Consider the following 16,354-nt stretch of genomic DNA (forward strand, 5'->3'; position numbering starts at 1 on the left):
TGCAAAAAAATAATTTATTCATTATTTAAACATCAGAATGTCACAAATAAAACCATACGGAAGACACATTTCTTAGCTTCAATATGTATATGAAATCAAATATTTCTTAATTATAATGTATTGTTATTAACAGTATTCTCTCATTAGGCACTAATGGTGCGTTTTTACAAGTGTGGCGCACAAATTAAAAAAATAAATCTTCGCTTTGGCCTCTTCTTAAGGCAGTCTGCACTTACACGGGAGGACGTGTGTGTGTGTTTTACTGACATAAAGCATACAGATCTGCTTTCAGTTTGCGAAACGCGGGTCGCTTTCTTGGATCGTACTGCCAGCACTGACACATGATGGCGTAGATTTCATCCGGACAGTTATTTGGGGCTGGCATACGATACCCTTAAAATGAAAAATGGAAGACTTATAAGAAACACTTGCTTGGCAAACAGGCAGTAAACCTTAGTCATTTTATGCATGTGAAGTACCTTTCTCCACTTCGTCTCTGGTCTGTTGGTTACTCATGTTATGTGGTATGGTATACGGTGTGACTCCTCTGGAGAATGTTTCCCACAGCAGCACTCCGAAACTCCACACATCACTCTCTGTGGTGTATCGCCCTGATGAACCAGCAGAGGGCAGCATTGGGACAAAATCCTCAGTCAAAAGTGGTCAAACACAATGCAGGCTAGTTCGGGATACATACAGATTCTCATATCTGATTTAGTACTTGTTTAATGGATTGATCCGTTCGCAGGTTTGTCTAGGACAGGGTTTCCCAAATGGGGGTTTGTGAGGGAAATGCAGGTTTGTGAGTCACTGAAATGTTAATAATTAAATCGAATGTAAAATGTGGCTGCACAATTAATGGAAATAAAACTAAATTGCGATATAGCTTAGTGCGATTATCAAATCAAAGACTATGATTACATTAAATAAGTATATAGTCTGTTGCACTGCTAAAGTTTACAGCACTTCACGAACATTCTGCCAAAATAAAAGCTTGAAAATTAAAATATTTGAAATTGAACATAAATATCAGTATTGTAACTTTAAGTGTAAAATAAAATAATTATTAGGCCTACAATTATCAAATATATTATATCCTCAAATATATATTGTTTTACAGGAAAACTGTAATTTACAAAATATCTTATTTTTTATAGTTTAAACAATAATGCTATTTTAATAATATTAATAATACATAATTATAAATATCTAACCCATAAAATAACTAAAACAAAAGTAATGTTTTATTTGTAATCAAATGTTTAATAATATTTAAATATTTGAAATAATAATAACAATAATTATAAATAATTATTATTTTATTGTAATTTATATTTGATATATTTTATTAGATATATTTGTATTTAATTTATGGTGTATTTAAAAAAATATTATTATTATTATTATATAAATAATATCAATACTGTAACTTTTTAGTGTAAAATAAAATTATTATTAGGCCTATAATTATCAAATATATATTTTTTATTTTACAGGACAATTGTATATATATATTTATAATTTTATTTTATTTTTTTTATTTTATAAAGTTTAAACAATGTTATTAATATTAATAATAAATAATAATATAAATATATAACCCACATAATAACAATAATAAATGTTTTTGGTAATCAAATGTTTAATATTTCATTATTATATTATTATTTATTTATTATTAATAAATGTATTATTATTATTATTATTATTATAAAAAGTATTATTTATAAAATTATTATTATTGCTGTTTTCATAACAACAATTTTCTAATTAATTTTAATTTAATATTTTAATTTAATTTAAATTCTATTTAGTAGTAGTAGTAGTAATAATAATAATAATAATAATAATAATAGTTATTATTATTTTATTGCCGCTTTAATAACTGAATAACTTTATCATTTTAATTTCATATTTTTTAAAAATTAAGCTGTATTTAATAATACTAAAGTAAAATAAAATAATTATTAGGCCTATAATTCTCAAATATGCAATTTACAACAGTACAATATTATATTATCTTAATTTTTATCAAGTTAAAACAATGTTATTTTTTTTTATTTTATTAATAAATAATAATATATATAAAGATTTTTGTAATCAAATGTTTAATATTTCATATATATATATATATATATATATATATATAAAATATTGTATTTTTGTTTTAAATAATACTATTATTAGTAGTAGTAGTATTTCTGTTTTAATAACAACAATTTTCAAATTAATTTGAATTTAATATTAATTTGAATTAAATTATATTTACTAATAATAATATTAATAATAATAATAACAACTATTATTATTATTATTATATAAATAATATCAGTACTGTAAATAAAATAAAAGAATTAGGCCTTTAATTATCAAATATAATTTTTTATTATTAAATATATTTTTTTATTATTATATAATATAAATAACTATAAAATATTATAAATAAAAAAACACACACTAACAAAAGTATTTTATGTTTACTTGCTAAATTATTGAAATATTAACTTAAAATCTCAGGGGGTGCAAGTAAATATTTAAAGTCTAAAGGGTTTTAGGAATCCCTGGTCGAGTATTACCATAATTGAGGGCCTCTGGTGCCGTCCATTTGACTGGGATCTGCTTCATTCCTCCCGTAGCAGAATAAACACCATCCTCCTCCTCACGAGACATACCGAAATCACTGATCTTCACCACGCTATCCTCTCCTACCAGACAGTTACGGGCAGCCAGATCTCTAGAGACAGAGACAGGGACAATTAGAGAAGTTTATTGTAGGCTGCTCTGAAATAAAGCTAAACTAAGAGTAAGAGAAGCCTGAAGGAAACAGATATAAAACACACAAACAAACAAAGAATAGCAGAGTGAGAAACAGAGAGTGCACTGGCTCTGTAAGAACTCATTCCTCTCTAGCATGAGGAAAACAGCCACTATCAGATGGAGCAGTGCGGTTTCATTTCCTCTCAGCTCATTATCCCAAAATCTTCCCATCGGGCATTGCTCGCAAACCACTGGTAAAGAGACTTAACCATAACAGTCAAATACCTAGAGTCTACTTATTAGATTCAATAAAAACCAGCTGCGAGCTGTTTATGGGGTCTGCTAGAGCTTTATGGACACACTATGGTTTCTCAGCATTGATCCTGAGATCACGTGCCGTATATCGCTAGATTTCATAGTCTTTCTGTCCTTATTTCATGGCCAAGCACCCACCGATGAATGCATTTCTTGTTTTCCAGATACGCCATGCCAGACGCCACGTTCTCTGCCATCTTGATCAACATCTTGGTCTTCAGGTTGTGGCCCTCGGTGCGCAGAAAGGTTAGAAAGTCCCCTCCTGCCAGCAGCATGAACATTTGAAAAGAATTGTTTATAATCATTCATTAAATTATTGAATACAAAAATAAAATAAATAATAATAAAGAAAGAAAAAGGTTCCTTTATTATACATTCTAATTAAGTAAATACATAAATAAATGACATTACTTTGTGATAAAAAGTCCTTCTGTGAACATTTTATAGTAAAATTATTATAAATTAATATTTCATTTCATACCTTTAATAATGTATTATTATTTTAATATTACTAATAATAATATAATTACACTTAACAATAATATAATTACACTTAGTAACTAATAACTTAATAACTAAGCAATTAACTAACTGAATAAATAAACAGTACATATTTTATACTATATATATAATATAATATACTATATAATATAATAATATAAATACTATTTCCTTTGTGACAAAACTCTAGGTAAATGATTATTTATAAAAAAATATATATATATATATATTATTATTATTTTCATACTGGTATTATTTCATCTCATGATTTTGTACATAATGCTTGTTCTTGAATCATCTATCATCTTATTTATTAAATGAATAACTAACTAATTAACCAACTAACTAAATAAATAAATATTTCCTTTGTGACAAAATTGTAGGAAAATGATTAATGATAATTAAATACTATATAATAATAACAACAACAACAATAATAATAATAATAATAATTATTATTATTATTATTATTATTATTATACTGTCATTATTTCACCTCATGATTTTATACATATGCTTGTTCTTCAAGCAAGTCTATCATATGGATCAAGTGGTCTATGATGTTTTTTGTCATTTTTCGAGATTCATAATTGTTACATATTTTATTATGTCATAATTATAATAATTAATTATTATTTTAATATTACACTTGTTTATTAAACAAATAACTAATTGACTAAAATATTTCCTTTGTGACAAAATTCTAGGTAAATGATTATTTATAAATAAATACAATATAACAATAATAATAACAATAATAATAAATTATATTATTATTATTATACTATCAATATTTCACCTCATTAATTTCTACATATGCCATTTTTGGACATTCATAATTATGAAATATTTTATTATTTAATAATTTTAATAATGTATTATTTTAATATTACACTTATTTATGAAATGAACAACTAACTAAATATATATTTCCTTTGTGACAAAACTCTAGGTAAATGATTATTTAGAAATAAATACAATATAATAATAATAATTATTATTATTATTAGTAGTAGTAGTAGTAATAGTAGTATTATACTGTCATTATTTCACCTCATTAATTTCTACATATGCCATTTTTAGAAATTCATAATTATGAAATATGTTATTATTTCATAATTTTAATAATGTATTATTTTAATATTACACTTATTTATTAAATGAACACCTAACTAATTAACTAAATATATATTTCCTTTGTGACAAAATAATAATAATAATAATAATTATTATTATTTATAATAATAATAATAATAATAATAATTATTATTATTATTATTATACTGTCATTATTTCACCTCATGATTTTCTGCATATGCTTGTTCTTCAAGCAAATCTATCATATGTTTCAAGTGGTTTAGGTGGTTTGGTGTTTTTTTGTGTGTCATTTTGGGAAATTCATTATTATGAAATATTTGATCATTTCATAATTTCAATAATGTATTATAATTTTAATATTACACTTATTTATTAAATGAATAACTAATTAACTAACTAAAATATTTTCTTTGTGACAAAATACTAGATAATGATTATTTATAAATAAATAAAAAATAATAATAATAATAATAATAATAGTCATTATTTCACCTTATGATTTTCTACATATGCTTTTTTTTCAAGCAAATCTATCATATGGATCAAGTGATTTATGGTGCTTTTTTTGGAGATTCATAATTTAAATAATGATTTCATAATTTAAATAATAACACTGTTTCTGTTTTTTTATATTTCATGGAAAAAAGTCAGTCATACAGGTTTGAAATGAAGTATAAGTCAGATTTTTTGGTGCACAGTTTGTTAAAATAATTTTAATAAAAGCTTGGATGTACCTTGCACCAGCTCCATGAGGATATATATTGGCTGTTTTTGTGTGCAGACGCCAATTAGCTTTACTATGTTTGGATGGTCATACTGCTTTAGGATCCTGGAATAGAAATGGAGAGGTGTTTAGTTAAATGAGAATGTAATGTGTGAGTATACACAGAATGTGTGTGTTATTAAGTGTCTACACAAACCTGGCCTCCATTAGGAACTTGTTCTTGTGTTCTGCGGGCAGATTCTCTCTGCAGGCTTTCACAGCGACTGGCGTATTGTCTGAGCGCAAGCGCCCACTGAACACCTCACCAAAGTTGCCCTGATAACATCCAAACATTACAATGAGCAACATTATGAACAAAAAACTGGCTTGACAAGTTATTTATAATCTTTGCTGACATTCTTTTATCAGACTTTTTACATAACACTTACACGACCAATGCTTTGTCCTAGGATTACATCATCATGCTCCAACACCCACTTATCCTATAAAACACCCCACAAAATGAATTCATCTCTGCAAGTATTGATCATTATAATAATGAAACACAATCACAACAGTGGCCAACCGATATAGTATTACATATCCCATATCTACAGAAATTTCTTCATAGAAATACAAATATGAACATTTAACTATTAAAAGGTTAAAAGATGATCCTCTAAGTTCTATAATAGTCCTTTGCCCTTTATTGTGAAAAAAAACTTCCTTTGTGACAAAAACTCAGTTCTTTAACTTTCAGTGTAAAACAAAATAATTATTAAGCCTATAATTATCAAATATATTTTTTTATTCTACAGGAAAATCGTAATTTACAACAGTATTTTATAAAGTTAAAACAATAATAAATAATATAAATATCTAACCCATATATTAACAACAACAATTTTATTTGTAATAAAATGTTTAATATTGTATTATTATTATTATACATTATATTTTTATATTTGAAATAATAAAAATAATAATTGTATTACTGTTATTATTGTTATTATTATTATATTGCTGTTTTATTAACAGTTTTCTAACAAAATCTTAATTTTATATATTTTTAATTCAATTAATTCAATTTTTGTTAATTATTTTTAATTAGTAGTAGTAGTAGCAGTAGTATATAATATAATATAAATCATTTTAGGATAAGAACAATATGAATAATAAACACACACACACACACACACTAACAAAAAGATGAAGTATTTTATGTTTACTTGCATGTCATGATGTGACCATTATCCAGAACCTGAACATGCAAATGTGATGTTAAATTATTGAAATCTCAGGGGCTGCAAGTAAATATTTTAAGTCTAAGGGAAGTAGGGAAGTATACAATTCAATAATTCTATAAGTTAATTCAACAGTTCAATAATTCACTAAAGAATTATGCTTAATTAATGCTTAAGAATTATTGCTTAATTATAATAATATTATTATTATTGAAATTAATTAAAATGGAATATTTTAATAGTATATTAAGGTAGTATATTTTGGGGAGCTAACACTTTTCTCTTTTTGGCCAAGAGAGTACTAATACTGCTCAAAATTATAAAATATTATGCATTTAATAGTTTTGATAAATATAAATTGCCCTATCAGTACTGTAGAACATCTGTGGCAAAATGATTAAATTTTTAAAAAAAAAGAAAAAAAAAGGTTTTCCATTAATTTCCCTTTAAAAGAGTTGCCGTTCTAAACTTTTCCTAGGGAAACTGTAAATAAAAAAATAAAAAAATAAATTAATTAATTAATAAATGCCTACTACATACATACATACATATATGGAAGCCCATTTCCACCACTGAATAACATTTTTTTTTTTAAAGTTATTGCGACTTTTTTCACATTTCAGACTTTTTTTCTCAGAATTGCAGATACAAACTCACAATTCTGACTTTTTTCTCAAAACTGTGAGATATAAACTCAGAATTCTAATTTTTTCTAAGAATTGCATGATATACCATCACAATTGCGAATTATAAAGTCAGAATTGTGAGACATAAACTTGCAATTCTGGCTTTTTTCCTCAGAATTGCATGATAAACTCGCAATTGCAAGTTATAGTCAGAATTGTCAAAATTGCATGATATTAAATAACAGTTGCAAGAAATAAAGTCAGAATTGTGAGATATAAACTCATAATTGTGAGAAATAAAGTCAGAATTGCAAGATACAAACTCAATTCTGACTTTTTTCTCACTAATGTGAGTTTATATCTCGCAATTCTGACATCTTCATGCAATTCTGACTTTCTTTTCAGAACTGTGAAACAAACTTGCAATTGCGAGTTATAAAGTCCAATTTTGAGGGGGGAAAAGATATATATTTATATCTTGCAATTCTGACTTTCTAACATGTATCTGTGATTTATTAAGTTAGAATTGTGAAAAAAGTAAACTGTGAGATATAAACTTGCAATTCTGAGAAAAAAAGTCAGATTTAAAAGTTTATATCTCGCAATTTTGACTTTATAACTCACAATTGTGAGTTTATATATTATAAAAGTCAGAACTGTGAGATAAAAAGTACCAATTGTTTTTTATTTTTTTATTCAATGGCGGAAACAGGCTTCCATATACATAAATAAATGTTATTAATATTCTTAATTATTTTTTATTAAGTTATTTTTAAATTATTTAAAATTTTTAATAACATTCATAATAATAATAATAATTATAACAATTATAAAACTATATATATATATATATAAAACAACTTAGCAGTAATCTACATATTAATCGTGAGCCAGATTTGGGAACAGTGATAAACCTTAGGGACGGGTCTCTTCAGCACAATGTCTGTCCTCTTTGTGACGGCTTGATGAGAGCTGATGAGGTGCTTTATTAGCAGCGGTACAGTGACGAAGCCTTCACCGTCAAGGCGATACACACCCTAAACACAAACATAAACATTCACATAATGGCGTTAATCAAATAACTGACAATTCATCACTGCATACATCATGTACAAAAATCACCTATAAAACACACTCACGTCTGTACTCTGAATGAGGAAGTGCCGGCACTGTCCGCCCCAGTGCACAGACAGCACGTATTCCTGCTTGCCCTGGCTCTCTCGCACCAGGAAATCGCCATCATTCTTCAGCAGTTCCTGCACCTCCAGACGGGGGATGGCACCGTGATACCAGCTCTGCTGGGTCAAGGGCTTCTCCACCTCGGGCACTGTCGCCAGGGCGGGGGGAACCTGGTGAGATGTATAAAATACACTACTCTACAGGAAGAAGTCGCACATACAGCAATGAGCAGAGAGCAGGAGAGAGGTGAGAGAGGAAGACAGACACTAAAAAACACCAACCGTATATTTGGGCTTGAACAAGCTGCTGAGATGGCTCACTATTACTTCCATGTTGAGCTGCTTATGTTCTTTATCGCGCTCCTGCAAGAAAGAAACAATGCATAAAACAACAGCATGACCAGTAAAACTGTACATTTATTAAAATCTCTCGTAATGCACTTCATCATGTCACAACTGTATAATATTTGTGCAAGGCCCATGACGCTTAACAGTGGAGTGACTTTGTTTGTTTTTTCTATCATGGTATAGCATATAATTTAGTATTTCATTTATTTTAGAACCATTCATTTTTAATGACAATTATAGCTTTTTAATTAATTTTCCTGTACAAACAGCTACATTTATTGTTGCAAAAATGTGAAATTATTCTATTCTATTCTATTATAAAGCAGTTTGTATTGGTCCTGTTATTTGTATATTAATGCACCCTAATGTATGTATATATATAACATGTAAAACATGAAAAAAAAAGTTTACATTTTTACAACAATAAATATTGTACATATAATTACGTCTGTTCTTGCAAATAAAAAATATTAATAAATAAATAGGGAATATTATTATATTATTTTTATTATTATATTATATATTTAATTTTTTACAATTTTAGCTTTTTAAATAAATTTTTCTGTACAAATAATTACATTTGTTTTTTTTGCAATATACTGTATGCATTATGCAATGTATATATTATAGACAATAAATCTTTAATGACATTATTATTTTTTTGCAAAATAAATAAATACATAAATAAATAATTATTAAGTATATTATATTACATAATTATGTGTGTTTTTGCAAATAAAAATAAATAAATACATACATAGGGAATATTATATTATATTATATTATATTATATTATATTATATATTTGTATTGAACCTGTCATTTTTTTCAGTATTATATATTTTATTAATACTTCTAAAGTGTTCATGTTTTACAAAGACAATAAACCTTGGACACGTTATTACATTTTTTTTTTTTTTTTACAAAATAAATAAATACATAAATAAAGAAAAAATATTATATTATATTATATTATATTATATTATAACCTAATGTACGTATTTTATTAATGCTTCTGAAGTTTTCATGTTTTTACAATGACAATAAACCTTCTTGTATGTGAAATTATAGAAATTCACATATCTTTTTGGAAAGCAGTAAAATTGGGAGATCGGCGAAACAAACTGCCTACAAATGATTTACAGTGGAATCATGTCTCAGTTTTGTGATGTATGCTTGAGAAACAACTATTTTCAGAAAGGCCAACCAGCAGCATGTGAGTGAGTTCTGGTAGTTTAGAATCAACAAGGTTGTGTAATTCTCATATTTCACAATTAATGTAACAGCATGACTGTCTTTCACTTGACGCTGCTTTGAAGAAACCACTTGATTCTTTACAATGGCCATTTCATGTATTTCATTTAATTTACAGTCCACTTATTTTACTGTTACATAAGTTCCTCTGGGGTTTACGGTCATGTGTTGATATACAGTATTCATCTGTTTGACGTCACAAAGTCGCTGATTTAGTCTCTTTTCACTGAAGAGAAGTTCTGAAAGTTACCGCATTTTCATACACTGCAACAATAGGATGTAGCGGATGAACTGCAGCTTTCAGGGCAGATTTAATGAGATGAGAGTGAACTCACTGAGTTGCTGGACGTGATAGATATCCGATCATCATCCAGGCCTATAGGAGGAGCATCCTTGCTGCCCAGAGACTGAAGTTTATCAGCCAGAAGCCTCCGCTGGGCCTCCAGACGAGCTCGAGCCACCATGGACAGAACTACCTGCTGTCTGCTGTCCTCCAGAGCATTACGCTTACTGAACTGATACACCCTAAAAAAAATAGAACAAGCTCACATTTATGTAAACAGTGGTGGAAATTTGGAGAAATTTAAAAGTTCTCATTGATTCAAAATGAGTTGATTGTCAAACTGAATTTCTGCCTCCCAATAAAAATTTGTAAAAATAAAATGACAATGACACAATTTTAATTGATTTTATAGCACCAAAGCATCAAATTCTGTTAATTTTAGGAGCAGTCTTTCTTTCTTTGGTTCTTTCCATCTTTATATATGAGTTGAGGTCAAAAGTTTACATACACCTTGCAGAATCTGCTAAATGTTAATTATTTTGCCAAAATAAGAGGGATCATACAAAATGCATATTATTATTTTTTTATTTAGCACTGACCTGAATAAGATATTTCACATAAAAGACATTTACATATAGTCCACAAGAGAAAATAATAGTTGAATTTGTAAAAATGACCCTTGATTCTTAATACTGTGTTGTTACCTGAATGATCCACAACTGTGTTATTTTTGTTTAGTGATAGTTGTTCATGAGTCCCTTGTTTGTCCTGAACAGTTAAACTGCCTGCGGTTCTTCAGAAAAATCCTTCAGGTCCTACAAATGTACATTTGAATCATTTCCAACTATGACTGTATGATTTTGAGATCCATGTTTTCACACTGAGGACAACTTATATGCAACTATTACAGAAAGTTCAAATGCTCACTGATGCGCCAAAGCATCAATGCAAAAATGATGCATTAAGAGCCGGGGGGTAAAAACTTTTTGAACTTTAAGATCAAGATAAATTTAACTTATTTTTTCTTCTGGGAAACATGTAAGTATATTCTGTAGCTTCTGAAGGGCAGTACTAAATGAAAAAAATATGATATTTTGGCAAAATAAGAAAAATGTACACATCTTCATTCTGTTCAAAAGTTTTCACCCCCCAGCTCTTAATGCATTGTTTTTCCTTTTGAAGCATCAGTGAATGTTTGAACCTTCTGTAATAGTTGCATATGAGTCCCTCAGTTGTCCTCAGTGTGAAAAGATGCATCTTAAACATACAGTCATTGTTGGAAAGGGTTCAAGTGCACAAAAATGCTTTTTTTTTTTTTTTTTTTTTTTTTTAATTTGTGGGACCTGAAGGATTTTTTGGAAAAATAGCAGGCAGTTTAACTGTTCAGGACAAACAAGGGACTCATGAACAACTATCATTTAACAAAAAAACACAGCTGTGGATCATTCACGTAACAACATGGTATTAAGAATCAAGTGTATGTAAACTTTTGAACGGGGTCATTTTTATAAACTCAACTATTATTTTTTTCTTTTGGACTATACGTATACGTCTTTTATGTGAAATATCTTGTTCAGGTCAGTACTAAATAAAAAAATAACATGCATTTTGTATGATCCGTCTTATTTTGGTAAAATAATCAACATTTTGCAGATTCTGCAAGGTGCAAGTTGACCTCAACTGTATTTTGTAACCTTTGAGTAGTAAACTTTTTTAAGTATAAAAGGCAGTTACAGTTTGGTTGATGACAAAAACAAACTGTATATATTTAATATATATTTATTACTATATATTTTAGTTTTAAAATGGTAAATTTTCAACAGAACTTGCTGCCCTGTATGACTGATGTATCATTTTCATTTTTAAACTAGATTGTGAAACATTTGAAATTCCAATTCTCAAATATGCAGAAGTACCTTCCTAAAGACAAAAATGAGTGGCCGTTCCCTTTTGGCCATTTTTTTAAAAATATATATGACTATAATTTTATTGATTCTAGTTTGTTACATAAATTTGTAACATTAAAAAAAAACATTAAATATTAACTGTAAAATGCTTCCTTTAACCAATTAGAAAGACCCAGGGCTTTATGCAGTATTACTTTATATGAATCTTTAACCTCATGTCTCAACCACACATCAAAACACTTTTAATTTCTGTTTTTGCTGTAACAGCCATGTGGTATTACACATGATGCCGGAAGTGAACTGTAAGTGTCTTTGGACAAAACCATTGGCTAAACGATTACTCGCCTAAAAAAGAAGTAGAAACTTCCTCTTAAAAATCTACTTGACATTTGAATTGCAAATCTGGAGTCGTGTAAGGAGAGTTTACAGGCTCACCTCTGGCCCGTGTTTGCAGAGCCCTCCTCATTCTGCAGATCCAGCTCCAGCTGGTTGATCGTGGCCTGCTGAGAACCAAGAGTACTAGCAAGAACCAGGAGCTCCTCCTCCACAGCAGTGAGCCTTGAAGAAGAGGAAACAAATGAGAAGCCATGAGAGTGCAAAAACCGTGGTGATGAAACAGACTGAGTTACACATTATGTGAGAAAATATGTGTGTGAATCGTATTTGCTTACAAATTTTACAGTTGCTAAAAATGTGAATACGCTGTATTTGCATACGCTTCATAATGTTTTTGAGTTTCTTATGCTCACCAAGGCTGTACATTTGATTAAAATATACAGTAATACTGTAAAATATTATTAGAATTTAAGATAACTGTTTCCTATATAAATTATATATTATATATATTTTAAAATGTAATTTATTTCTGTGATGCAAAGCTGACTTTTTAGCATCATTACTCTAGTATTCAGTCTCACATGATCCTTCAGAAATCATTCTAATACGCTGATTAAATATAGAATATTGAGTAACAACTTTACTTAAAGGGGTGTGCATAAGACTGACATGACACCTTAATAATCACAAAATGACACGTCATGAATATAAAGGGGTTTTATGCATATAAATGACCACTGTCATTAAGTGTCATTCGCTCAGTTATGTCAGTTTTAATGCAAAGATAACATTGTTTGAGATGCCTTTGTTATGACAACTTCACGTAAACCAATACATCATAACCTGTCAGTGTCTTTGCTGTGACAACTTGGCATTACCAAGACAACATAACCTGTCATAAATCTGTCATAAACATGACAAAGCAGATTCATTATTAAACTTAATAAACTACTTAGCTTAACATTACATTAAACTGTCATCTGGTTGGTTTTTACAGTCATGGGGCCATTATAATTGTGTCATGAATATTTTTCTGATCCCTTTTTTTCAGTGGTACAAGTTGAATTTGTCATTAAATGTCAATAAGTGTTAATAATCTGTTAAATTATTTTATAACAGCATCATGAATATTTTTCATTTCATAATGTGTTTTTTTTTTTTCTTAGACTTACAATAGACAATTTCAAATGTTGTAAAGAAGATGAACTGTAATAATAATAATAGTAATAATAATAAAAATAATAAATAAAATTGACAAAATTGTATTTTATTGCATTTGATTCACGCAAAAATTAAAATGAAAACAGTATAATGGTGGGTTAAGTCATGTAGAGTTTGGTCCATATCACTGCAAAAACAGTTAATTACAGCATCCCACACATTTATATTTTCTTGACATGCTTTTTTACATCATGCAAAAGTACGGAGTACGATTTCCTCTATGACACCATATGTGACCCTGGACCACAAAACCAGTCATAAAGGTCAATTTTATTCATCATTTATTCAAAGTTGAATAAATAAGCTTGCCATTGATGTATGGTTTATTAGGATAGGACAATATTTGGCCAGGATACAACTATTTGAAAATCTGGAATCTAAGGGTGCAAAAAAATCTAAACATTGAGAAAATCGCCTTTAAATTTGTCCAAATGAAGTTCTTAGCAATGCACTAATCAAAAATAAGTTTTTGATATATTTACGGTAGAAAATTTACAAAATATCTTCATGGAACATGATCTTTCCGTAATATCCTAATGATTTTTGGCATAAAATTTTTTTTATCATTTTGACCCATACAATGTAATGTTGGCTATTGTTAAAAATATACCCGTCCTACTTAAGACTGGTTTTGAGGTCCAGGGTCACATATTTCCAACTTGTAATTCTGCCATGCACACTCAATATGCTGAGTAAGCACAAGTCCCTGGATCAACAAAGTGTCTTTTATGGCAGACAGAATACTGATGATATCTGTACTGGGAAATCTGTCACTTGTAGGCACCCCATTCATCCGTAAGGATTGATGTTCTGGGTCTGATATGTCTTTGAATTTGGCCTATAAGCGTTTGCCTTCAGCGATCCTTGACGAGTCTCAGAATGGGTCTTCTGGAAATACCATCAACCTCTAGTATCTAGAAGTGCCACTGGCGTCAAGTGACGTCAAGTGTTGCCACATCGGCCACAATGGTTTTAATCACTGGATCCTTCTTATCTGGCTTGATAACAAATAATTGCCCAACAGGTGCACATGCATTTTTTTTTTTTTTTTTTTTACATTTTTTATAATTTTATTTCCATACAACAAAATATTGGTTCACTTTTACATTTTTCTGTACAAAAGTTGTCATATAGTACAACATATATAGCATATAACAGCATATATAATATATAGCTGTCATATAGTACTACATTGTCTTGGTAATATCAAGTTGTCATGACAAAGACACTGACAGGTTATGATGTATTGGTTTATGTCAAGTTGTAATAACAAAGGCATCTCAAACAGTGTCATCTTTGAATTAAAACTGACACAACTGAGTCTTATGCACACACCTTCAAGTAAAGTGTTACCTATTTTTGTAGAAGCTGTTCAACAGAACATCACTTATTTGAAATAGAGTTTGCTGTAAGAATGTAAAAGTATTCTCACTTTTGATCAATTTAATGCATCCTTGATGAATAAAAGTATTCATTTCTTTAAAAAGACACCTGACATTTGAATATTAGAGTATATATAACCAGTGTTGCCAAGTACGTGGTTTTTCTGTGGAATTGGGATACTTTAAAACTGTTGCCGTGGGTTGTTTTTCCATTTCTGCGGGTTAAAGCGACCTCAATAATGTGATATATATTTTGCTAATTTTACCAGGGGAACCCTGACAAAAAATGTATTTTGTCCCCAGAGCGCGATTTTTACTGGGGGGACCCCCTCCAAAATGACTGAGCGAGTTTTGAGTAGCAATTGGGTATGTTTTGTTGTGAGAACCTGGCAACCCTGTATATAACAAACTAGTTATTAAATATTTGTTAGGTGTGTCTAAAAAAATTGTAACACATTTTGCAGCTTGTGTAAAAAGTGTTTATAACTTTCGAAAACTCTTTGTTGCAGAAAACAGCATAATGGGTTGGGATGTTCTGCTTAAAGAATTCATTTTAGAACGTAAGTAATTGAAAAAACTAATTATCTGTTCCTAATTAGCTCAAGACTGTGAGCTAACACACACACAAAACAACAAAAACAAATAATGAAACAAAAAGACTATGGAAAAATACCCCTAATTCCCTACCCTCTAAACAACACAAATTAAAAAAGGAATGTTCATATGGTGGTTTCAGAAGCGGCAACAAGGTTTCTGAGGGTTATGATTTCACTTCTACTTTTCTATGACATTTTTGCTTTCACTTGTGCCACTGTGCTGTACAGCGCTGTACAGAAAGAAGAAGAAGAAACTCACCGATGCTGGATTCCCTCTATTGTGAGCTCATTGAGCTGCAGATCTTCAGGCTTCAGACCTTCAGCGTCCTCCAACATACTGCTGTCAAACTCCACACATGCAGGAATCTCTCCTCTTGACCTGCACATACACATTCATGCTGTACATGTACATGCAGAGAGACAGAACCCCAACTATCCTTTTAAATGTACTGTAACATGAAAGAGCATCTGCAGGCCCATGCATAATATCAAACGGAATATTTATTTAAAAAAAAATACAGGGCAGGACTTGATTTTAACTACATTATTATGCAAGAAACACATTTTCATTCTCTATTGACACAATTGTTTTTGTATTCAAGCAA

At 29.2% G+C, this 16,354-nt stretch overlaps 1 protein-coding gene across 3 annotated transcripts in view; it reads right to left on the reverse strand.

Moving 5' to 3' along the window:
- fes (FES proto-oncogene, tyrosine kinase) overlaps nucleotides 1–16,354 on the reverse strand; it is a 28,722-nt gene continuing 12,368 nt past the window's right edge. For 2 of the 3 annotated variants that reach the window (XM_051115420.1, XM_051115419.1), the window contains exons 8-20: nucleotides 16,009–16,128; nucleotides 12,650–12,772; nucleotides 10,360–10,549; nucleotides 8,705–8,785; nucleotides 8,384–8,620; nucleotides 8,159–8,281; nucleotides 5,824–5,877; nucleotides 5,592–5,710; nucleotides 5,406–5,500; nucleotides 3,211–3,334; nucleotides 2,577–2,734; nucleotides 480–611; nucleotides 1–393 (exon numbers count right to left, since the gene is read on the reverse strand). In XM_051115420.1, coding sequence (XP_050971377.1) covers nucleotides 260–393; nucleotides 480–611; nucleotides 2,577–2,734; nucleotides 3,211–3,334; nucleotides 5,406–5,500; nucleotides 5,592–5,710; nucleotides 5,824–5,877; nucleotides 8,159–8,281; nucleotides 8,384–8,620; nucleotides 8,705–8,785; nucleotides 10,360–10,549; nucleotides 12,650–12,772; nucleotides 16,009–16,128 — 1,690 coding nt within the window. In that variant the 3' untranslated portion in view covers nucleotides 1–259. The remainder of the gene's footprint in view (nucleotides 394–479; nucleotides 612–2,576; nucleotides 2,735–3,210; nucleotides 3,335–5,405; nucleotides 5,501–5,591; nucleotides 5,711–5,823; nucleotides 5,878–8,158; nucleotides 8,282–8,383; nucleotides 8,621–8,704; nucleotides 8,786–10,359; nucleotides 10,550–12,649; nucleotides 12,773–16,008; nucleotides 16,129–16,354) is intronic. The other variant, XM_051115421.1, reaches the window with a different exon arrangement.

Source organism: Labeo rohita, chromosome 7 (genome assembly GCF_022985175.1).
Source record: "Labeo rohita strain BAU-BD-2019 chromosome 7, IGBB_LRoh.1.0, whole genome shotgun sequence".
NCBI classification, from domain to species: Eukaryota; Metazoa; Chordata; class Actinopteri; order Cypriniformes; family Cyprinidae; genus Labeo; species Labeo rohita.